Source organism: Emys orbicularis, chromosome 2, assembly GCF_028017835.1.
Source record: "Emys orbicularis isolate rEmyOrb1 chromosome 2, rEmyOrb1.hap1, whole genome shotgun sequence".
Classification (NCBI taxonomy): domain Eukaryota; kingdom Metazoa; phylum Chordata; order Testudines; family Emydidae; genus Emys; species Emys orbicularis.
Window position 1 is genome coordinate 49,364,386 of NC_088684.1, and position 27,002 is coordinate 49,391,387.

At 41.4% G+C, this 27,002-nt stretch overlaps 1 protein-coding gene across 1 annotated transcript in view; it reads right to left on the reverse strand.

Annotated features, from left to right (window-relative positions):
• Window positions 1–17,736: 17,736 nt before the first annotated feature.
• Window positions 17,737–27,002, reverse strand: part of LOC135874403 (carbonic anhydrase 3-like) — a 28,175-nt gene continuing 18,909 nt past the window's right edge. The window contains exons 6-7 of the mRNA XM_065399211.1: window positions 25,069–25,224; window positions 17,737–17,856 (exon numbers count right to left, since the gene is read on the reverse strand). Coding sequence (XP_065255283.1) covers window positions 17,737–17,856; window positions 25,069–25,224 — 276 coding nt within the window. The remainder of the gene's footprint in view (window positions 17,857–25,068; window positions 25,225–27,002) is intronic.

The following is a 27,002-nucleotide window of genomic DNA, read 5'->3' on the forward strand; positions in this document are numbered from 1 at the left end:
ACTATTATTTCATGGTGTGTTTCTATGATCACACCCAGAGAATGGTGGACTGTGTGACTTCCCCTGAAGTGGGTCTACACTGTTTACATTTACAACATCTCCTATTTCTATTTTCACATTTGACAATTAACATTTGGTATATACTCGGGTTGAATAAATTACCAGCCTAAAATAACAGCATAGGACTGGTAAACCAATCCGATGAGCATGTGGAAATAAACCTAAAGCAGTAGAAAATAATACATGGCTTGGGTTTTTCTACATTGCCAAGCACCACAGTGGTTAATTGCTGGGCATGAAGGACCCAATCCTGCAAACCCTTACAGAAATGAAGCAGTTAACTTCACATGAGTGGTCCCATTGTACCCGAAGGCTGTGATACTACTTGTGTGTGTAAAGTAACTATTTTCATATGGGTTTGCAAGACAGGACACAATAGGAACATTTTTAATGTCCTGTTGGTTTGGTCAGTTTTGCATCAGAAGGGCTCTGCTATCCCATTTTCATCATCAAACAAGTTATAAACCAACATGCAATGAAGTGTATCAGTTTTGTTCTTAATCTGATTTAGCAATAGGGGGCCAAATTCGTTAGTTACTCCAGTGGTTCTCAAACATTTGTATTGGTGACCCCTTTCACACAGCAAGCCTCTGAGTGTAACCCCCTTATAAATTAAAAACACTTTTTTATATTTAGCATTTTATAAATGCTGGAGGTGAAGCAGGGTTTGTTTGAGAACCCCTGAGTTACTCAGTTGTAGCAACATTACATTATTCCACTGTGGAATAACAACAACACGGAAATTATATGATTTATATTGAACCTAATAAAATGTGTCCCATGAAGTCTTTCTGTGTAAAAGGGGAAGAGTGTGTGCATATAATGTATTTACTGTTACTAACAGGAAAATGAACCAGCTACGAAATTGTTTGGAAGAAATAAAGACATTTCTTAGGCTTCTTGGAGGATTATCAGAAAATACTTGAAAGATTATTTCTGATTAACAAAGTATGCATGTTCTTTCACGCTTGTCTGATTCCATTTAAGTAGAAGTAGAGACCCCCAAAGCAGAAATGGGAAAGCAAAGCAATACTCATAGTGGTAATTTGGAAGTGGCTGTAATGTATGTTATGTGCAATACAATTGGAAATTTGCAGGGCAGAAATCCACTGGGAAATCCCACACTTGTTCATTACAGCCCCCCCCCCTTTTTTTTAGTAATCACTTTTTGGGATCTAGTATTTTTTCTCTCCATGAATATTGACACTCTCTCACACAAACATACATATTTAGACACAGACACCACATATACAGACACACACAGCCATGTGCACGCATGCACCGACCATTCAAAAAATAACAGAAAGGCATTCGCTTTATGTTGTGGTCTTGCTGTACAAGGCAGGACTAGGATGTCTAGATATTTCATATGACTTCTTTCGTTACTCAGAGTTGAAAAAAGAAACTGGAGCCTGATCCTGCCATCTTTTCACATGAAAGCTTCCATTGATTTCAAAGGGAGTTCCACATCCAGAACAAGTACCAGCTCAGGCACTATAATGTTGGGCATGGCAGGCAGGCTTCCTCAAGGATCTGCTTGGCAGTCCTACCAGGGCAAATGAAATGAGTCAGTCAGTAGCAGTACTAGGGGACTAGGATTTATTATTTCCTTTATCATCTGGTTCTGCAATTTATCAGATGGTTATTGCTATCTTATATCATGTATGTGCACACACACACACAGGATCCACATTCCTTACAAAGTAAAGCATCAGAGTGCTCTACATCATCTTGCACGATTGTGCCCCCCTCGTGCAGTGGCTACTCCAGATCATGAATAGCCCACTGGCTCTGCCTTTGAGGGACATGGGTGTGGATTCTATATCCCCAATTGACCTGTACTCCAGCTGCATAAAGCTTGAATTCTTAGGCTCTATGTGGGTCCAGTGAATTTCACTCATCAGTAATTCTATTGAAGTCAGTAGAGAGATACCCATGCATAAGGCCTACTTACATCTGTAGAATGTGCAGTAGGTTCTCAAATACTGTGGGGATGGAGGCAATATAAGTCAGTAGATGAGATAGTAAAGGAATGTAGCCATGTGATTACTCACAGCTCCTACCTTAATGATTCCAATAGAAAGTGCAATAAAAATTGGAATTAAAATAGCATCAGTGTGAGCAGATTTCTCCATTTTTGTCATTGCTGGCAAAAGTGTACAAAAATTATAACATACATTTGTTCTTTTTAGTAGGGCAGCCCCCAGCTATTGTAATGAAGGTCATAGGTGAGTTATGTAACTAGATGTGTTTGTCTATGCATGTTTTTCTCTCCATTTCTTTGGATTATATTGGGCCTAAGGATTTTGCCAGTAAGTGTTGCTGAGTTTGATTGCATCAATACAAATACAGATAAAGCCTCATCAACCTCACATGGTTACAGTAGGAGCAAACTGGTCTCCCACAGCAGGTGAAATTCACTCCTGTGCCAAGAGCCAGCACAAGGCTTCTGCGTCCCTTACTTCTCATTTAAGCCCTATTTTGAAGATTTACAGGCAGCATAGGCTTTGCTGCTGGTCCTCTGCATGGGGATGACTTTTACTTTGCATATCTGTAGTTTCACAAGTGTCCAGTTGTTTTCGCTTTATTATAAATGTTGAATACTCCAGTAGTATCATAATTGTGCATGGCAGTTTACAGAAGTACTTTCAAACTAGGACCCCATCCAACTCCCATTGTAGTCAATTTCAAAATTCCCACTGACTTCACTGGGAGTAAAAACAGTGCCTTACATGAGACAAACACAAATACAAACCCAGGTGAACAAAGGTAAGACACTATAATTCATATAATGGTGCAAATCAAGCTTCTGAATTGTGGACCAGATCCCCAAGCAGACTTGTGGATCTGACCCAGCATGCAGAAACCTGATTTGCAATATAATCCAGGCCAGCTGTGCTCTGTGTCACCTTACTGCTCCTCTGATCCTGGGACCAACCCTGGAGCAAGTTAGAGCTGCCTAATGGCTGTTTTAAACTATATCAGCAGGAATGATCCATTCTGGCTATACTTACTCCTGCCATTAACCATGCCCCAAGCCTCTCCTTTATCCTGTGGTGTAGAGGAGCAGGTAGAGTGGCATACAACCTATGTCAGGGAAATTCTCCACTGGACAGCTGACAACCCAGGCTTTTTAAAAAGTCTAGCTATTTGCTTACTGTCTGTCTCCAACTCCAAAGGGAGCTGAGTATTTCCTCATATTTCATGCCCAGATGTGACAGAAGGATCCAGAAGTTTAAAAACAAAGCTTTGAAGGAACTTGGGGAGTTCAATTAGATATGCTTTCATTTGGGTGTATTCATAATGACTGCATTTGAGTCAGGCTGGTTCTGAGTGTATATCCACCAAGCCAATCTGATAACATCCAGTGTTTTTCCCTCTGCGTTTAGTGTTTGCGCCTACTCCTATCAAAGTCAAGAGAATTTTTGCCATTGGTTTCAGTGGGAGCAGGCTGGAGACCTGGACTGTAAAAAGAACAACAACAAAACCTTTTAGTATTACTAATAACGTGCAGTGCTAGAGTACTTACAAGCATTGACAAACTAAGTGAGGTGGGAAAGGAATAAGTAAGGATCATCTCCATCCTGGCTGTGTTTTGGCTGTCTCTGGGATATTTTTAGGACAAAAATGAAGCAAAGTATTATTTAAGTCATCTCTTACATTAAAAATAATTAACGACATCACCTGGACATTATGTACTGAATGCAACCAATAATAATAACACTGTCTTTTCCTAGCTAAAATTGCAGGGGGAATTTAGGTAGATAGAATGTAATTATCTGAGTTGAAATTTGGTTAGGAAAATGGGGTTAATGCCCATACTCTTATAAGGAACATCATAAGATCTTTAATGCCATAAATGATCTGGACCTACGAGTTACATTCCAGCTGAAAACTGTCCCTTCCTAGGACATTGGTTCAGCACTGGTCCAGAAGATAGAGCACCAATGTCTTCACCAACCAATAACATTTCAAGCAGTGCCTAAATGTTCCTTTGAGGTTTGCAATCCAACTATGGACCCCACCCATCCTGCTTAATTTAAGAGCTCTGGAATGATAACAGCACAGGTAAAAATGACTGCAAGACATACCTGCACAAAAATCCAAAGAAGGTTTGAATCTTATCCTTAAAAACATAACATGGTAGAATCAATTCATGCAACCAACATCATGCAAGAAACACAATAGCCAAAAAAGAGACCAATACATTTTTTAAAAGTGTTCAGAATAAAAAAAATAGGGAAAATGGGGAGAGCTAATCTGAATGCTATGGTACAGAACAGCAGAATGAAGGTCTAGAAAAGACAACTTGAGAAGTGAGAGCATATTCCTTATTATTAACCCTAATCAAGCAAATGTTTCCTCCACATGCGTAAATGTCTGCAGGTGAATATCCCCATCGAGTTCAAAGAACAGTTTATTCATGCCACCTGCTGTGCTTGGAGTAAATTAACTACATCACCTGCACTTCAGTAAAACAATATTTATTCTTTTCCTTAGCCCCATTTACAACTAACAACAGTCAAACTTGTTTTGCCACTAGCTAGCTAAGATTAAGTTTTGCTAAACAGACTGGAAGTATCAAAGCAGTAAGGTTGTTTATCCTTCCAGTTTATAAAATGCACCTTGAGGCACATGTCCATGAATTACAAAATTCAATATGATCAGACATTGCTAATAAGAAGAATAGTGGTAAACTCTGCTTTGCTTCCTGAATGCTTAAAATATAGGCATTGAGGGTGAAATTCAATATATACGGCCAACAGTATATGAGATATTTAATTCAAGAGATGAGGCAGTAAGGGGAGGGAGTGCAGATGGAGAGGGTGCATGGGGGGGATCTATGCCCCTTATTTGCCATCATGTAGATGGAGTCTGTAACAGCTTTGAATAGACTAGCATAGAAGAGGCTGTTGGAGTAAGTCAAGACCAGAAGCATGAGTTCTAGAAAGCAGAGCAGAGCCTCCAGGTTCAGAGGGGCTTGCAATGAGCACAGGCTGACATAGTGTCATGGTTCCATAGTGCCATTGCAGCTCCAGGACTTGCCCATAGGTTAGGAGTTGATTTCTATTCCCAACTACTCCTCTGGTGTTCCATGCATAAAACCTCATGCAGTGGAGGGGGTGAATTTCACTCTTAGGAGCACTAATGACTGGGTGTGAAAACCTTGATAGTGTCACATCATGAGGCTATAAATCTTTAACTCACTGTTTGTTTCCCACCTAAGTTTCACTCTGAGTTGTGAGTTCAAAATCTCAAGGCAAAATTCAGTCCAAATGGCCAAGTTTCATTTGGCTTTGCATCAAACCCATTGGAAACTACCCACACTTATCATATCATTTTCATTCAGACCACAATGCCTGATCTGAACCATAAACTTTGGGGAACATTGGAAACAGATGTGGGTCCAAGCTTTACAACTCGGTGCCACCAGGTCTCAGCAGGTGACAGCTGAGGATGCCAAATTCAAGACAGACTGCTGAGAAATAGGGAAGACTCACCCCAAACTGGTGATTATTCTATCATTAGATTATACCAAGCCAGTAACAAAAGTGAACTGTATCACCACACTGGTTAACAAGAAGTCAAAAAGGCATTCCAGCCCTTGGTTCTCCACCCTGACACTGGACTTTCTGATGAGCGGTTACTGAAAACCAGTTTCATCAGTTATAGGGTCCGTCTAATCCCAAGGGACCTGCCACTTAGCCAGGTCAATATATAATTCAGATTTTACCCAATAATCATGCTGATACCAATCCTTTAGTAACTAAAAACTAAAGGTTTACTAATAAAAGAAAAGAAGAAGAGATTTATAAATGGTTAATAGATCATGGACATACAAGTGATTGTAAAGTCCTTATATTAGGTTTGAAGCAGTGATGGAATAAACTGCTAGCCTGCAAAAGTCTCTCTGGAATTACCCAAAGAGATTGGGGGCCATCGGTCCTTGTTCAAAGCTTCCTTGTTAGAAATCTACTTCAGAGAAATGAAGAAAAATCAGAGATGTCTCAGGTGCCTTTTTATAGCCTCTGTCATGTGCATGGAATGTTACTGTCTCAGACAAAGCCCACAGGCCAGGTGCATGGAAAATTAGTGGCCCAAGATGGAGTCTGGGGTCCCATGAGCATATCACATGTCCTTACATGGTTTGCTGACTCACAGAGGCAGTCTATGCCCATATTCTTTCTGAGGTGTCCACAGGAAAGGCTTACTGGGCGGGATGAATTTCTTCAATGGTCCATTGTGATCTGAATGTCCTTAATAGGCCATCAATACATAGCTCTCTGGCCCTAATGTAAATTCTATTGAGGGGGAGGGTGTTACTCAGGACTACAACACGTGTGTAAGATACCAGAACACAGCCAATATTCATAACTTCAGATACAAAGAGGATACATGCATATAAACAGAATAATCATACTTAGCAATTCATAACTTTTCTATTGCTACCGTACATGATATACTTTGTATAAGAATTGTTGCAATTGTGTAACAGTGGTAATTGTGTAACAGTGGTAAATGGTCATATTCAATCATACAGCATCACATCAGGCCTATCTATAAATTAGTCCAGGTTCACGTGAAAGGTTTGTGAACTTTTTTACTAAACCTGGGCTGGGTTTTGAGTCTGTAAGGAGGCCCAAACTCAGGTGATTTTTACAAACATTTCATAAAGCTCTACTCACGTCCCTACATAGCTTGGCAAAAGAATTGCAGTCTCCAGCTAATGCAATCTGTTCTGCATTTCATGTTCCCCCAGGCAAGTAATCTAAGCAGCCTTCTCACAGAAACCCTATTGATCAGTCTGTTTAGCCTCCTGCCTAGTAATATAATTATTATAGGAATTGTGAGGTCTGTTTTCTTATATTTGCTGTTGGATTGCTACTGCATGACAGCTTCCTCATTCCCAGCAAATCCTTTAAAAGGCTGAATTATTGGACTAGCCACCTCAGCTTTTCAAGAAAAATAATATAGGCACAGGCCATAACAACAGATAATGAAGTGATCTTCAGTCACTCTTTAGGGACTAATCTGTCTCTGTCACTCTCTCTCTCCTCTATTTTTGCTGTTTGCTGTCTCTCATTCCTAGGCAACATAGTATCATTATTATTTGCCTAGTGTCAACATTGCATTAGGTGCATTATACACAGAAAAGAATACAAGGTGCCTGCCCCAAAGAGAATACAGTACATATAAGGGGATGGAAGGCAACAATAATCAGTGTGCCTGAATGGTGGAGTTAAGCACATCAGGTTAATTTCCTATTTTTGTTTAGATTCTGCCCCCCCTACCCACTCCCCACATATCACTTTTTAATTTGCCAAGTGAATTTAATTTTCCATTTTACACTGTTGGTTTCCCTTTTTGTGCTGCATTCAGCACAGACAATGAAAATAGGCTCATCAGTGTCACTTTCTCAGTCTCCTGCCGAGTAGGATGTTTCAGTTTCAGTATTTGGGTGGCACTGCATGGAAGTGTTGTTTAAAAAATAAATTCAGTCTACTGACATTTTTAAAAGGAAGCTTGTCTACTGATGTTTGATTTGGTTAACAATTTATATTTACATAGCCAAAGTTTTAAACCTAAATTGGTGATGCCCCTTTAAGTCTCAGAACACAAACACTTTCAAATAGTTTAGCTCCACAACTGCTATCCAGCCCACAAACGTTTTCCTCACTATCTAGAGTCTAAGAAAACTATAGGACCAGATCTTTAGATCTGGTCTAATACTTCTCAGTGCAGACCCTGATGGATGGAGACAAAGGTGATTTATGCCACCTTTGTGATTCCCTAACCCTGGGGGCAGCTGATTTCTTGTTCAAGTCCTGACATAAATTAGAGCAGTCTCAGGGTTGCTCTAACCTATGCCATCTGCAATGGCTCCCTAGGGGCCATTCTGTCAGCCCAGGATTTCTGGAGCACAAGTTGCTCCAGTAACTCCCATTTTGTGCCTTAATATATCTCCAGAATGTCCTCTACACTGGGAGGCTGCTGGTGGGGTAACAGGAGACAAGGTTTAGAGCTATCTATGTCAGCTTTCTGCCTTTTCCCTATGCCAGTTTCTCCTATACTTTTGAAAGCTGAATCCCCTTTAAGGAAAATTAAACCAATCAAGTGCTGCCTCCTTTACAGTCTTATCATATGATATTAAAGGCCTACTGCCCCACTCCACTCCTCTCTATCCCAGTCCTTCACATCCTCTTCCACTGCAGAAAACTGCAGAAAATATACTTTCTACTTGCTCATATGCTTTGATGAACAGTGAAACAACTAGCCATCAACATTATTAAAATAGCATCATTGGCACCTAAGTCAATATCACACATTTAAATGAATGGGATAGTTTGCTATTGTTTCGGGCTCTCTGCAAACTCAGGCAGACATCACACAGCATTTGTTACATATGTTCTATGTTTTCAAGGTTTTCTTCACAACAATAACAGATAGAGACTTAACTTTTAAAAAATGAAAGCTTGAACTCTAAAGAACAAGTGAGAAATCCATCTGTGATCCTCACATCAGGGGGGCATGCCCCACTCTTTGGAAAACAGTATCCTATGCAATATGAACAGAGTGGGGTTGAGGATTTGGCACTTCATAGATAGATAGCACTAGGGCTGGGTTGATCTGATTTGATCTAATTGAATTTAATCTAAATCTAAGTCTAAATCTAAAGATAACCTGATCTAATCTGCATACTTCTAATACACCCATCACTGTAGTATCTAGATGCCAGATTTTGGCATTCCCCCAATATCGTCCAGAGCTTTTTTGATCCAGATTTTTTGTTCAGACACAACTATTATTTTCATCTATTATGTGGTGTTCTACGACATTTCTCACATGTGGAGCTCGAAGAGTTGCTATTTAGTAAGTATTAATAGCCGTCAATCCTCTTAAAGATTCTGAAAGGATTACTATTATCTCAGGATTTATATATGTAACTGATCTGAGAACACAGATCATTGCAAAAAGTCCTGCAAAATGTACCAATAGCTGTACATTGTGCACCAAATTGTTTGCAATGCTAGATAACAAATGCAGCTAAATCATGTGCAGCTGCCACCCATTCTGGATCAGACCATTCAGAAAATTACTTTGTTCTTTACGTTCTTTTTTTCTATAATGGACTGTTCAGGATACAAACTGCTTCCCACAGCCAATCTTGAGTCCTGCACTGCTTATGTGAATTGAACTCATATTGAATTCAGAATGTCAGATAGCTGCAGTCCTCTGTGCAGACTGAGTCACTATAATATTAATATGCTACTTAAAAAGGTGGGTTCACTACAGTCTTTTCATCTCAGCTTCCTTCTATACCTCTCCCTGTTACCTTCTTTCCCCCGCCCTGTCTCCCTTCTCTTTCCATTTAGCTTACCCCCACCTAACTAGACCAACCAACCCAACAATAAATAAATACAATAAATAAACTATCACAGCACTAACATTATGTTTGCCACCAGCACTTTGTTCATGCTGCTTATATGTTCTACCCTTTCCCCCACCCTGGGTCTGTTTTGTCTGTTAAGACTGTAAACTCTTCAGGGTAGAGACTGTCTGCTACCCTATGTTTGTACCATAACTAGCACACATTGATAGTTGCCCCTTAGGCACTACCATAATAAACATCATTATTATTAATAATAATTATTAACAATAATAATAACAATAACAGTAACAAGGAAATGTAACTGACAATATTCTTGGGAATAAGTTGTATGTCATCCAGGGCTCACTGCGCAATTCCAAAACTTACTTCAGAACTACTTCTTTCTAGGTTACTATTGAAATCCCAAACTACTCTGGCTAGAGATTATGTTCACTTTGGTTCAACAATGAATACATTACCAGTGTTTAACAAATAAAAATAAATAATAATGAATCTACATGTTGAGATTCATTGAGATTGCCACATTCCAAGACCTGAATAGTGCTGTATACATTTAAATCTAGATCTAAAACTAACTGTAAAGTTGTAGATCTAAATCTAAAATGAGATTCAAGACTAAAACTTTGAACTTTCTGTTAGATTACCGTGTCACTTTAACTATTTCGTTGTGCCTTTTACTAACAAACTCTTTGAAAGATGGTCTTCTCTGCTTACCTTAGCAAAAGCTTCTATTAAAGTATCATCTGTCTCCTCTTTTAGGACAACACCAGGTAGCATCTTATTTAATCCCCTTTCTACCCCAGGACTATGGCCGTGTCTTGGCAGGAGCTAAAGCAGTGAGATCAGTTAGCCCAGTAATGAGATATTTTTCCCTATCCCCTCTAGGGCACTGGTTAAAAATCCAGCTCTATCTGTCAACACTTCTTTTATATTACTATTTGTATGGGGGGGGGGAGGGCATTTCTATTCCTTTGGACTCAGCTAGGTCAATTAGATATAATCATTAACAAAATAGGTACAGATGATTAAGGTAGCAACATTCACACATTAGATTTTACATCTTATTTCTAGCTCCAAACTATAATCCTGTTCATTTCTGAGTGACCAGCACTTTTGAGGATTTATCCTACTAACCATAAACTAGCTTCAAGTTCTCTCACAGTTCCCAATCACATGCTCTCCCAAATCATGTCTCTCTCTCTAGGTCTCCTGCTCCTATGCTTTAGTTATCCTAAATCAAGTCTCTTTGAAGCCAAGTTTCCTCAAAGTAACAAAGACTTTCCTGCAGCCTGTTGGTTTCTGTCTAGGTCCCATTGTCATTTCCAGGTCTATCAGTTTATCAGCCCAGGCTTTCTGGATTTCCTGCCCTCTTCATGCTACAATCTAGCAGACATAGCTCTTCCTGCAGGAATCAAGTCACTTCTCTGAATTCTCCCTGAAGCCAATTATTGTCTTCCTCCCTTAGGAAATCCCTCCACCCCAAGGAGTGAATAATCCCTACAGCCCCTTTGTCTCAATATTCTCCTTCTAATCACAAATTTTTTGTATTTAAGATTTCTCAGCTGCTCTCTCCTAGGATTTGATAAATACCTGATTAACATCAGCTTGTGCTTTTTTCTTTTAATACTCTTGACTTTGCTTCTCATCATAACTTCCCAGATGTTTTACATCCTTGTTACTAGAAGCATTTTTGAAGCTGGGAAGGGATTTTTAAAATGTAAAGGGAGAAATGAGGCACAAACACCTGCTGGCTTCTAAACTCCCTCCTTTAAAGTGAGATGCTCTTTCATAAGGCAGGAAAAGCAAATAAATTCACTCTTCCCAAGAGCCAATCATGCTTTCAATTCCATTATGCCCAAGTTTAGACATCCCCAGTCAGGCAAACAAACCCTTTAAAATTATAGTTTTTAAATAATGAACCTTATTCTTTTCTCCTTTATATCGGTGTAAATCAGGAGTAACTGACAAAAAATAAGTGGAAGTATACTGGTGTAAAACTAGTGTAAGGAAGATGGACTCAAACCCAATGGAAATACTCTGGTGTAATACCAGTATAAGTGAGAGCTGTGATGGGTGGGCCTTGGATCCAATCCAGTCAATTGTCTCCTCAGCTAACCAAAGAACCTCATCCCCCTTCTTAAAATGCTCTTGGTGCTCCTGACTCATTGCTCTGACAATGCAACCATCTGCTCTCCTCTCTGATGAACATTGACCCCAACATTTATCCTTGGACCTAATCATCATGATCCATGTGCCTCTTCCCAGGTCAGGGTCTGAATCCATGGATTAATCCACTACTAGTGAGAGCACAATCAAATCAATTGTGTTGCTCTGAATTAAACTGGGTCACCCTGGATTTACAATGATCTAATCAGAATCTGACCCAAAGAAGTGACTGGTGTAAATCAGTGAAGAGTTTGGCTCCTGCTTAGACAAGGACAGGAAAAATCAATGATAGAGGAAGGTCAACCTATCATAGTGAAGCAGAAAAAATGTATGTATGGGGGGAGAGTAAGAGAGAGTGGGGCTGCAAAACTGATCAAATAAATCATCATATTATACAAAGATATACAATGAAGGAGAATATGTACATAGCCCCCACCCTGAAGTTTTATAGCCATGCAGCAATTTTTTTCTCATGACATGAAAACAACAGCCACTCAAACAACCTTAGGCTGCAATATACCCTTCACTCATATTCTTTCTGCCTGAGAGACACCACAGAATGAAACGAGCAGTGGAACATTTTCCCACTGGCTGCACTGAGGTAACATGAGGACAAGCTCTCTGATCATTGTGAATATTAATGAAGAGATTCCCAATGAGCAATGTGGGGTGAATGCACTTCTCATCTCGTTAGCAGGGACTTCCTTCAGTTTAGACCAAATTTAGGTTAATCCATTACGTGCAAATTGGGTGTGGATTCACTTTTATTACTGAGGGCTGATAAACTTAGTCAGGACCCCGAGGTTATAGTAAATATTATGTGTCTTAAAGAAGTGATTCCTACACCATTTCAGGCTTCATCTTGATTCCTTAGGCCACATTTGGGCCTATGCAGCTTTAGAGGAATACAGATGAATTTGACACAGGTGGACCTGATTCCTTTGCATTTTTTAAAGCATCAAAATACAGCAAAATGTACTGTGCACCATATATCCACCAAGCTGTGTAAGCTCAGCATAGCTGGCTGTGCACACCCCTTCTATAGACTTCTGAATGGTTATTTTTATTTGGCTTTTCAGCCTTTGCAACATAAAATATACTGGCCTCGTACAGTTATGGGTTAACTCTCTGTTGACCAGGGTTGAGACGTCAAATTTAAATCTCCTGCTGCCCCACATCCCTCATCTCACAGCATTTCATGGCTCAGTTCTGCCAATGCAATTTAGATTTTAATTTCTCTAAACTATGGAGCTGATTCCAATTTCTGGGTGACATTGTGGCCCCATGTAATGAGGTCAGTGACAAAAGTCCCATTTCACCTTCTGAGGTCAGTGGATTCACTCCTGATTTACGCTGGGGTAACTGATATCAAACTCAGGAGCTATGAGTTTTGTTAGGCATCATGCACATCTTACAGGATGGTGCTGTTTGGGTAATATAATAAAAACACCAAACAAACTGTAGAATATACAATATATTTCTACATGAAACGTCCACATTTCCTATTTGCAAGCATCATTGCTAAGAATAACTGTATCTTAAATTAAAATGCATTATAGTAACCGACATGTGCTACTATGCAGAGTATGGAAGGAAAATACTATTGTCAATGTCAAGTTAACTATTTGATCTTCTAAAGTCAGGTCCTCACCTCCCTTTTGTGGATGTCTATCCTGCCTTTGTGACAATGCCAGCCTGAAATAAAACACCACTGCTGTTAAACAAGGGGCACAGAGAGAATTATATTATAATTTTATCTCATATACAGGGTTCTCTCTGCCGCCAGGATAATTTAGTGATTGATCCTGCATCACTTACATCAATGAGAGTTTGCCTATTGACTTCAGTGAAGGCAGGTGCAGCTCATTAGTTCCTGTTCTTGTACTTTTGCTGCCATCTATAGGCCAATATGGGAAAACAACACGGTTGGGGACACAATTTCATAATCTCTCTCTCTCCCCCTGTGCAACCACTTTGGCACCAGCCATCAGACTTTGGGCTCTATTCTATTTGATTCTGTTACATACGTGTTTTGCATATCATATTAAACTGCACAGCTGAACAACACCGAAAAGGGTGCTCTTTTAAAACTTGTACTAAGTCAAACAATTCTCACATGTACATGTATAGAATCCAGTGTTGTTGTAGCTGCGTTGGTCCCAGGATATTAGAGAGACAAGGTGTGTGAGGTAATATCTTTTATTGGACCAACTTTTGCTGGTGAGAGAGACAAGCTTTCCAGCTTACACAGAGCTCGTCTTCAGGTCTGGGAAACGTACTGAGAGTGTCACAGCTAAATACAAGGTGGAACAGATTGTTTAACATCAGTAGTTAACACATATTTCAAGAGAAAGCCAAACAAGATTTGGTGGAAGGGCATTTGTAGATTTGAAGCCTCACTTTTTGATGCATGGGACAAGTTGCCAGTTTTGACTGGAGATAGGAGCCACCTTTTGAGGGAGGTGGGGAATGGGCTGAACTGGAGGAGTAGGAGACAGGCTGAATTGAGGGGGCCTTGCCGGAATGGGATAAACTGATGGGGATTCAGGGACAAGCTGAAGTGGGGGGGGGGGGGGGAGGCTTTGAACCAGAGGGCAGCAAAATCACCTTACCCAAAAAATTTGGGAGAGTGGGCAACACAAATTGCTACTGACGCTCACTGGGGATGGGCAGGGGGAGTTCAAAAATAAAGACAAGCCAACCCTCCCCCCAATATAATCTTTTAAAACAATTCTTGTGATTTTTGGGGGTCTGGCTCATGGTTTGTGAGTTGGCAGTACCACAAAATGCACAGAGAGACTTGATTTGTGATGGCAAATGATTCATGTTTGGGACCAGATCCATGACTACAATGGTATTAGAGGGCTCATTTCTGTCTGTTCTGCCACCGGTGCAGCCTTGTAATTAAGGCGATGATGTGAGGAACAGACACTGCACTCAAACTCATGGTAAATAACAAGGAAGATTCCCTCTTTTACTGACTTTAATAAGGAAAGAAGTGATCTGGTCCTCAGACATTACACTTGGAAACATGCCTACTCTGTATGCATAGTACACATTTTATAACCTTCGTAAGCATTACTTCCTGAAAGAAAAGAATGATATGTATCAAATGTAATAACACATTTAAAATATACTATTAAGGTTGTTGTACAAGCTACTAGGAAATTCAGAGTTAAAGAACTGGGCTTTTTTCCCAATATCATGAATGAAGTAAGAACAGACTCATGTTATTCTTAAAATACTTTCTTGGCTTGTGTCCCACCCTAACATTGTTAAATGATTGCTTTTATATTGAATTATTCACATACACAGATGTATTCTGGGCTAATAATGCGACAAAATATCCTGCATTAATCTATTACCTCTCCAGATGCGGGGTGTCAGGACAGAAAAATGAATTTTGCATTAGCACTAATGAGGGAAGTGCCAGACCTATTGGCGACTTACTTGGAACTGGCCCAATTGGCTTTTCTCCAGGCTCACAAGAATCAGTTATGTGACTTTACTATTGCCTCCTTATCATTTATTACCTGATTTTTTTTTAACCTCAACAGGACTTGTTTTGACTGACTGAATATCATTCTATGTCTTCAGGGGAAAGAAGCTATTGATCATAGAATATTAGGGTTGGAAGGGACCTTAGGAGGTCATCTACTCCAACCCCCTGCTCAAAGCAGGGCCAATCCCCAACTTTTTTTTTTTTTGCCACGGACTCCTAGATGGCCCCCTCAAGGATTGAACTCACAACCCTGGGTTTAGTGGGCTAATGTTTTAGTGGGGAGGGATAGCTCAGTGGTTTAAGCATTGGCTTACTAAATCCAGCATTGCAAGCTCTATCCTTGAGGGGGGCCACTTAGGGATCTAGGGCAAAATCAGTACTTGGTCCTGCTAGTGAAGGCAGGGGGCTGGACATGATGACCTTTCAGGGTTTCTTCCAGATCTATGAGATAGGTATATCTCCAAATATTTTATACTTACCAGAATGGCCAAGTGGTTAAGATGTTAGACTTAAGATCCCATGGACGTGCGTGGGTTCAAACCCCACTTCTGGTAGCGATGTTCTTTCGGGGGGAGGGATAGCTCAGTGGTTTGAGCATTGGCCTGTTAAATCCAGGGTTGGGCGCTCAATCCTTGAGGGGGCCATCTGGGGCAAAATCAGTACTTGGTCCTGCTAGTGAAGGCAGGGGGCTGGACTTAATAACCTTTTAAGGTCCCTTCCAGTTCTATGAGATAGGTATATCTCCATATATTATTATTTTTTTCTTCACTGAGCTATCCCCCCTCCCCAAAAATTTTAGTGGAGGATGCAGGTATTGATCCCACTACCTCACACATGCTAAGCAAGCACTCTACCATTTGAGCTAATTCCCCCTCTGTAAAAAATCAAACTGCCTTTCCTCAGGGCTGATAGAGGTACCACACCCTTGCTCCATGCCAATCCAAGCACCCTGGGTTTAGTAGGCCAATGCTCAAACCACTGAGCATTCCAGTCTTAAAAAGTCAGGCTTGTGTGCTGTAAAGTGTGGAGGTGAAGCAGAGGTTAAAAGGAAAATTCAGAGTCACCCAACAGCTCATCTAGTTCTTTCATGCGTTTCGTTGTAGGAAACTAGAGTTCATGTGCAATTTAGGGTGAAATGGCATCATTAGACATGAGCCAGATCAGTTCAGAAAAGTTCAAGCAGAATACTTCTGAATATATGGGTTTTGGTAGGATCAAGGATAGTACATGATCAAACAAGAAATAAATGCTATTAGGAATGAGGAATTTCTTGAAGCAGAGACACACAAGTGACATCATAGTGGGGGAAAGTGTCAATTAGCAGATGCTGTGATGAAGTACCATATTTTAAAGATGCTATTTCCTTGGAGTCACACACACACACAAAACATGCCAGTATGTTGCAGTACAAACAGCCAGGGTTAGGTACTACAGTCTTATCTATCCCTAATTTATACAGAGTATTTTTGTCTGTTGCTTTTTGCTGTCACCCAGAATTAGAAATAAAACCACAAACACCATTTTTTACAAAAAAGTTTTTATTAGTGTTGGTTCTCTTAAAGCAGAAATGCTATTGCTTCAAGTGCAGTCATACAATACTCTTTTATTGCTCTTGCTACCATAAGTCCAACAGAGATACCTGCACACAAATCTCATTGACATCAGGATCAATTGCATAGGTTTATGAGGGCAGAATTTGGCCTTCAGACATGTAAGGACAATGGTACAGTAGAAAAAATGGGGACTAAATAACTCTTAGGATGCTAAAGGGTTTTTGACAGAATCTATTCACTTTCATCCACTGATAAGACCTACAATTGCAGGAAATTAAAGAAAATCCTGGGATTTCTTGAAATTCATTTCATTTCAGTTGCTTTAACATTAAAATTAATGTTGACCTTCTAACAAGAATAAGTCAGTTGTTACAATAATTAAAGTAGGAACTCTTCCCCCCCACAATTTAATACTCTTAATTTGATTTGACACCTTGATTTCAGTTTTCAAAATGAAATTTTACAATATTAACTTCTCAGTTCATTAAAATCTTAACTTGCTTAATTATCATTGGAAATTTAATGAGTCTTTGTACTTTCCATATTTCTATATGAATACAAAGGAGAAAACTCTGCCCTCCATTACACCTGGTATTCCCTATTGGATTATGCTAGTACAATTGACAGCAGAATTTGACACATGTTGTCCATTTTAAATTCAAATGACTCATTGTTTCTATTAATTGGAAACCTCTTCGATCTGGAAAAAGGCAAGCACTGAAGACCATAAGGTTAATGGAGAAATGCCTTTTTTAGTCATTACTAACTATTCCATTTTTCTTCCTTAGAAATAGCCATATAAATGCTACTGTTAAAGCTAACACAGTTATTATTGAGATCCAAACACAGATTCCATATTTTCATGTTAAAATTAGAATTTGCCTCAAGTAATTTTTGACATCTCAAAATTAGAGTTGGGGACCCATCACATTTCATTATGCAGAGTTTTGGACTGTGAAATGCAGATCTGCATCCAGAGAAAGAGCAGTAGAGGGCACAAAGCTAACTAGGCTTTGGGATGTAGGCATTTCCTCATGCAAAGACACCCAGATTCAGCATAGATTTTATTGGAACGAGGCTCTCACCATCCTGAAATGCCGAGGCTGAGGAGGGCGCCAGTTATCCACCATGGGGCGAACAGGTTCTGTCTCAGCATTGATGGAAAGGCTACGGAGCTTTGCCATCTGCAAAGAAGCAAAATAACAATGTCAATATGGAATTCACTTGGGGCAAATCCAGGTTCTAATGTCTAGACCAACTACTGTGGCTGGGTCAAGCACTGGGGGCTGGGGAGGAATCTTCCTACAAAGTCACAGGAGCCACTGCATGGAGTCTACTGCAGCCTAATGACTGGAATAGACTCTGGAGATCCTTACATAGTAGATCTGTGTAACAGTGGATTCTCCAACTCTGCCTGGCTTCTTCTCTGGCCTACTCATGACCTGTCCCCACAAACCCTCAACCTAAGGAGCTTGGTTATGTGCAAGTGGTAGCAGCCCTTGCCTGCCCCTTGCACTGTGGAACATCAATAACATTTATTTGCTGTGACATTACTTTCCATGATCAAGGAGGCAAGGGAAAGAGTATATAGGGTGACATGAGCCATGATGACACCTGATCTTCAGAATAGCTACTTTATATCTTCAAAGGCCAATGAAAAGTGCATCAACTGTATTATGAATCTGAAACACAATAACAAATCCATCATGAACTAGAAGGCTCACTGTATATTGCATTCACAGTTTCATAGAGCTTAAGGCCAGAAGGGAACACTAGAACATCTTGTCTGACTTCCTGTATATACAGGCTATTAAATTTTATCCAGATCCCACTATAAAAGCCCAAAGACTCTAGTTAGACAAAAGCATTTCAGTCTTCTAGAGACTAAACCGTGTGCCACCAGCAGACATCAGAAGAGATCAAGATGTCACCAATGCTGCTGCAATGGCAGGGAGTTGATTAGGTGAGATATGCACAGATGATCCCATCAGGAAAATCATATTGCATGCTGCAAAAGAAGGAAAACTTTGCCCCCCATTTCCCAAAGTCCCTGCCAATCTGATTTGGAGGAAATTTCCCAGTCACAAATGTGGTGTTCATATGATCCTGGGCATGTGAGCTAGGCACACCAGCCAGACATCTAGAAAAAGTACTCCCTGTACCATCTCAGAGCACTGGTCCACTATGCTTACAGCTTCAACAAGCTGAATAATTTCAGCTCCTTAAGCCTCACAACCTAAGCCTTGTTTTCCAGCCCCAGGATCAATCAGAATATAAGAACCGCTTATTTGGCTGGAGAGGAAGTAAGAGTGGTTTAGCAAGGTTTTGTTGCTAGAACTTCTAGTGAAGGAATGTAAAAACTGGTTACCTACCTTTCCTAACTGTTGTTCTTCGAGATGTGTTGCTCTTGTCCATTCCAAGTAGGTGTGTGCGTGCCACATGCACAGTCGGAAGGTTTTTTCCCCTAGCAGTACCCATTGGATCGGCTGTGGAGCCCCCTGGAATTGCGTCTTCATTGCCATGTATATAGGTCCCTGCCGACCCACCGCCTCTTCAGTTCCTTCTTGCTGGATACTCTGACAGAGGAGAAGGTGGGTGGGTCTTGGAATGGACATGAGCAACACGTCTCGAAGAACAATAGATACAAAATCTGGGTAACCGTTTTTTCTTCTTCAAGTGATTGCTCATGTCGATTCCAAATAGGTGACTCCCAAGCAGCCCCCTGGAGGAGGGGTCGGAGTTCACAGAGTCGCAGACTGCAGGGCCACTCTGCTAAATGCGGCATCTTCTCTAGCCTGCTGTGTAATGGCATAGTGTGATGTAAAGGTGTGAATAGATGACCACGTCGCCGCCCTGTAGATATCCTGAATAAGGACCTGCGCCAGGAATGCTGCAGATGAAGCTTGCGCTCTTGTGGAGTACGCTGTTAGCACTGGGGCTGGTATCTTTGCTAGGTCGTAGCACGCCTTGATACAGGCCATGATCCATGAAGAGATCCTTTGGGAAACTGGAAGACCTTTCATTCACTCAGCAATGGGGACGAAGAGCTGTGTAGACTTTCTAAACGGCTTTGTCCGCACAATGTAAAAAGCTAACACCCGTCTGACATCCAGGGAATGGAGCATGCGTTCCCTATCATTAGCATGCAGCTTAGGGAAGAACATTGGAAGAAAGATGTCCTGAAACTACCTTCGGGAGGAATGCTGGGTGCAGCGGCAACTGCACCTTATCCTTATAAAACACAATGTAAGGGGGCTCGGATGTTGGGGCCTTGAGCTCCGACACCCTCCTGGCTGATGTTATAACCATTACAAACGCCACATTCCAAGAAAGGTAAAGTAGAGAGCACATTGCTAGGGGCTCAAAAGGAGGGGTCCATCAGCCTTGAGAGCACCAGGTTAAGATCCCATGGAGGAATTGGCTGCTGTACCTGAGGGTACAGCCTGTCTAGCCCCTTGAGGAAGTGGCCAACGATGGGGTTAGCAAATACTGACTGCCCAGCTGAGCCGGGATGGAAAGCTGAAATAGCGGCTAGGTGCACCTTGATTGATGACACCACCAGACCTTGCTGTTGCAGGCGAAGTCGATAGTCTAGGATGAAGGGAACCGATGACTGTAATGGAGGAGTGCCCTTCTGTAGAGACCAAATAGAGAATCTCTTTCACTTAGCCAGATAAGTGACACGAGTGGAGGGGACTGTGCTGTCATCACGATCAGGTCCCTGGCTGCTTCAAATGTATCCAGCGTGGATGGGAGGTCTATGTCATCCTCCTGCACCGGGGAGTCACCAGGACTGGAGTCGACGGTGCCGGTATAGGTGGGGCCGAGGCTGGGTGTCCCGACGTGGATGCACCCCACTGGTGCCTGCTCACTCCCCTACTTCAGTGGGGGAATGCCCCCTGTCTGCTCTCTTTTTCTTGTGCGGCACCAGCAAATGGAAGGTGCCTGGTGCTTGCATTAGGGGCGGTCTTCGGTACTGGGGAATGATGGTGCCGAGAGTCCTTAGCTGAGTCTTTTCTCGGCGCCAAAGCTTCACGCACCAAGGCCGGTGCGCTGCACAGTGAAGTGTCGGGCTTGGGGTTGGATGCCACCTGGGTCAGCTGGGGGTGAAAGGCTGATTCCATCAGGAGGAGTTTTAGCCAAAAGTCCTGTTCCTTTTTTGTTCTGGGCTTGAAGCCGCTGCAGATTTTACACTTGTCCGACTGGTGTGCCTCTCCAAGGCACTTCAGGGAGGAGTCTTGTGGGTCTCCCTTAGGCACAGGCTTCAGGCAGGACCCGGTAGAGGGAAAACCTTCTGACGATTGTGCACATGGCACGCACACACCTACTTGGAATCGACATGAGCAATCACTTGAAGAAGAATTCTATTTTAGAGAACAGAGGGATGTGTTTTCCGTTCCATGAGAAATCTGGTCAGTTAAGTATAAAAGGTAAATACACAGTGAGTAATTGCACCAAAATGAAAAGCTCAGTTTCAAATCAGACTTGAGAATTCTGACCTTTGATCCCAGTGCTTTAACCAAAACATCGTCGGAGTGACTGGGCTATAAACTGGAGCTGCCACAGGGGCAGGGTTTGAAGAAATTCTTCCTAGAAGACCACAGAGCTACATTGGCTGCAGTAACCCTCATGGCCAGCATGCTACCCTTGGAGGATTAGAATAGCCAGGGGACCCATTGCCTAGATACTACAGTGGCACTACATAAATATTTACAGTAGATAGGCGAACAGAGAGATACAGTAAATAGATCCACAGAGTCAGAGATCCACTGGTTCCATCCCTGCTTTCTCCAGCTCAGTCTTGCCCCCAGGCTCAATGTGATGAGGTGCAGGGAACACTGGTTTGCAGAGTTCTGTGACATGCAAGGGGTGTGGACCACCTATGCAGGGGCCCCAAATCCTCTCCCCTCCCTTTCAGCACAAGAACTGTACCATTTGGTCCTAGCAATAGAGTCCTCAGAGGTTGCGGGGGAGGTTTCAGGATTTAGTCCTTTGTGAGAAGCCCTTGGGGCTGGATTTTCCAACAAATCCTTTGCTTCAGTAGTGAGCTGAGGCACAAGACTGTATTCTGCTGTGGAACAGTAGGAAGACTCAGTATTAGTGTCAACAATATTAAGATAGCAGGATGCTGCCTCCTGCAATGCTTCAGATGGATTAGGAGCTGGGCCTTCAGTTTGTTTCTTTTTTGGTGAAAAAATTAAAAATCCAGGGTTAACTTCTCTTTGTGTGATGCCAAAGGTAACATTTTCCAGATACTTCTCAAGACTTGATAATGTTCTTTCCTGTTTTTGCACCCAGTGATTCCTATTTCCATGCAACCCACTCCTGCTGGACCCATGCCACCACATTGGGGTGCACCTATGGGGGCTAGTATATACATTTGCTGAAAAGTGCCAGGCATGCCAAGGGTGTTATAGAAATAATATAGTAATAGTATGTGGATTGGGTAACGATGCACATATCTACCTGTTTGCATGGCTTAACGCATATGGGATGAGTATATCTTTCCAGGTGCTCATATTGCACACTGGAAAATTTGCCCTCGGTATCTCAGCCATACAGGAACACCATCTTCGTCTCTGTGGCAGAGGGATTAGGACTTAAAACAATTATTGCCAGCAAGTCTGCAATGTTAGCAGGCTTCTAGGATTAGAGATCTTTAAGGGCCTGAGCCTGTGAACCTCTCTCAGGTGAAGATTACTTAAACCTGGTCTATATTTAAAATGTAGGTAGACATAGCTACAGTGCTCAAGGGTGCTGACTTAATGCCAGGTGCCGACGCAATGCATTGACCTAACTACTGCTGCTTGGGGAGGTGGAGTTCCTACAGTGATGGGAAAACCCCTCCCATCACTTTAGGCTGCATTTCCACTTTGGGGTTATTGCAGGCATCAGTCGTGGGCCATAGTTATGCTGCTATAGTGCCCGCAATGTAGACATAGCCTTACACTGCAACTCTTTGGGGCAGGAACTGTTGTTTTGTTGTGTGTTTATACAGTGCCAAACACAGTGGGGCCCTGGTTCTTGACTGTGGTTCTTTGGCACTGTTGCAATACAAATCACATCTCTAATAATAATTCTGTCTGTAAAGCAGAATGACAAAGCACCATCTACAAGTACTAATTATCCACTTTGTAGAAATGATCAATGTCTTCTGATGAGCAGATCAAGGTGCTTCCCTGCAGATTACACACAGGTCCTGAAGGCTGCTTGGAGAACAATGAATTCCCAAAACTTGTTACTGACCGTATTTAGAAAGAAGAGTGTTGTCTGAATATAGCAGTGATCAGAAACACATCAGATGAAGTTGGATGAATGATTCAGCACATAGCTGTTGCATTCTAAAAGAATGTCACACTAAGATCAACCCATTAAAGTAGGGGAGGAGAGGAAGTTGACATTTTTATTGTTGATGCAACACAGAGCTGTTCACTAATAGCTACACCTACACTGGAGTTTCAAATAAACCCGTACATGATCCCCTGTGATGTAAACAGCTGAGTTGGTAATGAGGCACTAAGCAGACATGTTGTTAAGTCAGGAAAGCTGACCAGAGCCAATTTGCATTTTGCATGCAAGGAGAAGCTTCCAAATATCTAATAGCTTTATATTTTGGTACAAACAAGGAAAAATAAGGAAGTTACCTCCAGACCACCTCTGTATTTGAATGAGTTATGTAAAACAGTCATGCAGGAGCTTGTGTTAGCTTTCATCTTTAGAACTAAGGTTCAAATCAGACCTGAGTTCTGGTGATTTCACTGTATTCCACTTGTTCAATTTTTTATAAACTAAGCAGCCACAAATGTATCAGGACATAATAATTTGGAAATAAAGTGCTGTGTGATACACTGATGCCAGCCAGTATGAAGCGTCAGAGATGCCTGCATTGGCTTATGTGTACTGTAGTCATAAAACACCTCGAGATACTAGGATAAGAAAATATGTCTACATGTATCTAATATGTACACGTGTAACATGTCACTCACTCACTATCTGACTCAAAGAATTTTCATGTTCCCATTGAGTCTTGAAATTTAGGACTCATTCATTGTGGACTGCTGAGCACAGGAACAATCCTAGATTATAAAACTGACCTTTACATCTGAGATCACCAAAGGGGTCATTAGGGTCATTTTTATCCAATTTCAATCATTTAAGCACCCTTATGAGTGTACTGGGGTGTGTGGAAATTTACAAAAAATATTTATTTCTGCTATGAGACTGTCATGTTTAACATGAGGCCTTCAGATTGGAGAAATGGAGGTTCCCTGAAGTTGTTGCTTTTGTTTATTCAAATTTGGCCATGAACATTTCCAGAAATGTGTTTAAAAGGATTACAAAATTTGCATTAATTTCTTTGTTACATGCTGCCACTTAGAATGTGGGGCAAGTTATTTTATGGGTACCATTTAAAAAAAATATTATTTCACCTGTTAAAATGTGCTTCTTATGGATTTTAGGAAGGAATCTTTTGAAATAGTAAATAAAAAGACTATATTGAAAGAACCTTGTGGCTGCAAAATGAATCCCTCAGAAATGTGGAAATGCCAAAACTGAGGATGCATTACAGTTTTTAATTAGATGAGCACATGTAATGTGTAATGAATGAGATAGTTGACTATTTATTATTAGCCTCAATCACTGCACTCCATGACAAAAGTGTATTGTTTCAGTCTCTTTTCATTCAAAAGTGTCTCTCTGATCACCTCCTGCTTCCCCGTGACCCCTCCTATTCTCCTCCAGTCTGTTACAATCTCACTGATTTGTGAAGCTGACCCTTTCCAGCAACATAGTCTAGGAAGTTAGGAGCTGGAACCAACAATTTTCCAAATGTGGAGAGACGGACAAGGAGCTGAGGTGGGTGGATAGTCTCATAGGGTATGTCTACACCGCAGCCCAAAGTGTGCCTCCCAGCCTGGATAGGTAGACTCATAGCTGTGTGGCACTGGCGGAGGCTTGAGCTAGCCACCCGAGCTCAGACCCACCCTAACCCTTGGGTCCAAGCCTGAGGCTCCTCCAGTGCCACAGCATCTGCACAGCTATTGTTAGCACGCTGGCGTGAGCCCCGTTAGCACAAGTCTGGCTATCAGAGCTGGGAGACTCGCTCCCCGCTGAAATGTAGACATACCCATAGAAGTCTGGAATCCCGTGCAGCTCTTTTAGGGGTCCCAATGGTGCTTCTACTGAAGCCAACTGAGGAGGTTACTAACAGAAGGGCCCAATCCTGAAGTTCAGTTTTTACTCTATTTTAACTCAGTCTTTACTCATGCAATTTCCCATTGACTCCAAGGGGAGTTTTTCTTATTGAAAGAGTAATTCTGGAATATGGCATATAAATAAATAAGCTGAAACTGTGAGAGAACCATGACAAAGGTTAATGTCCAGCTGAAGTTTACCTGGTCTGGGCTGACAATAATAGGTTCCCTCAAAAGAATCCAGGTAACACACTCATCACAAGGAGGTTCAGTGAGGGAGCCATGGTAGGTCCAATAGTCCCAAGATTTAGGAAAAAGAATTGATGGATCAAAGTTTGAAAAAGGAGCCTCTTTTCCCTTAAATAAATAAAACAGAAATATCTTTAATAACACTAATGGTGACACCGAGCTTGCTTAAAAAGAGAGTCAAGTTTCCATGGAAGAATTAATGAAATATCCAATATCATGTAAGAAGTTGACCTCCTCCTTTCAAACATTTGCCCTGTAACTTACTTTTCTAGAAATCATCACTAGTCCAAGGCTGAGATTTCCCAAAGAAATAAAATAAGATGCATTTATCAAAGTGTCCACTGATGTAATTAAGTATTGTAACTTCTCAGAAACTCTTGTCACCATAATGTACTGTTACCTAACAATTGTGACTGTGCATGAAATATTTATGTCCAGGACATATTTTCACTAACCCATCCTATAATTATATAAATATGTAGCCTTGTTCAGATTTATACTTTGCCCAAGGAAAAAAAGGTATAACAAATAAAATTCAAGATGCTGTGCATTTATTTTAATTCCTTAGCTCATGCTCTTATCTTTCTCTGCTTTTCTTGAACTGTTTCTTTTTCAGAATAGCTACAGTCCAGTTTTGGATTTCTGTGATATATATGCATCGTGACTGGATTCCACTATCCAAAACTGAACATCTAGGTTTCCATTGTTACTAAAACATGGTGTAAAATCTGTCAGTCTCAGTTGCCATGTAATGGGGCTGGTATCACTGTTGTCTTTTTAACATAGTATCTGACAGTGTTTGATGTCTTCATGTATTCAGGAACCTTTGGTTACAGTGGTGAGGCTGTTCCACATGTAGATAGTGGCATGAAAAGGGCATCGAGATGCTTATGGGAGAAAGAGAGAAATGGTGGGTCTGACATTATGGGCAGAGCAAAGAGGGCAAGGGACAGAGTAATAAATGATTCACAGTTGGTTAAGTAGGGAGAGATGGAGTTATTTAGGGACTGAAGATAAGACAAAGAAGTTTACAGCTGAAGTGATGGAGAGTGGGGAGCCGGTGGAGAGATTCAGGACTCGACCCTGAAAATCAATGGCACTACTTATGTGCTTAAAGTTAACCACAGGTTTAAGTGATTTGCTGGATCGGGTACACAGTACTCATCACCTTGCAGAAGCAAACTCTTAAAAAGGTGAGCGACATAATCAATGTCAGATGTATTGTGAAGAGTGAATTTTATTTTAGTAGAATTAGAATGGACCCCACCAATGTTGGTCACAGACTAATATTTTTAGGAAACACCCAGTAGTTGCATTTACTTCCAGTGTTAAACGTAGGCCTGATACTATAATTCTTATGCAAACTGAGCTCCCTTCTGTGGGAGTTCTGCCTATATAATGGGACAAGTATGGGATAAGGCCCTTAGATCATTAATGAATTTGAAAAACAGTTTAGGATAGAGTTTGCAATGATAGAGGTGCTAATTATCAACGAGAGCTGCCTGGCAACCAGGGCCGCCTCCAGGTTTTTTGCCGCCCCAAGCAACAACAACAACAAAAAAAGCGGAGTGCCGCCGCCGAAACAAAACAAAACAAAAAAAGGGCCGGAGTGCTGCCCCAAAGGGCCGGAATGCCGCCCCTTGAAAAGTGCTGCCCCAAGCACATGCTTGGGACACTGGTGCCTAGAGCCGGCCCTGCTGGCAACTGATCCAAAGCCCATTGAAGTCAATGGGGACCTTAGAGAAGTGAGAGGAGGAATTACATTTCTCCTTAAAGAAAAAAATATATTCCAAGCCAGAAAGCTCTGGCTGCTATGTGTTGTTGGAACAGTGCAAAGCAGCCAGAGCAGACTAGTGAATCTGGCCTTCTGATTTTCCCTACTGCAG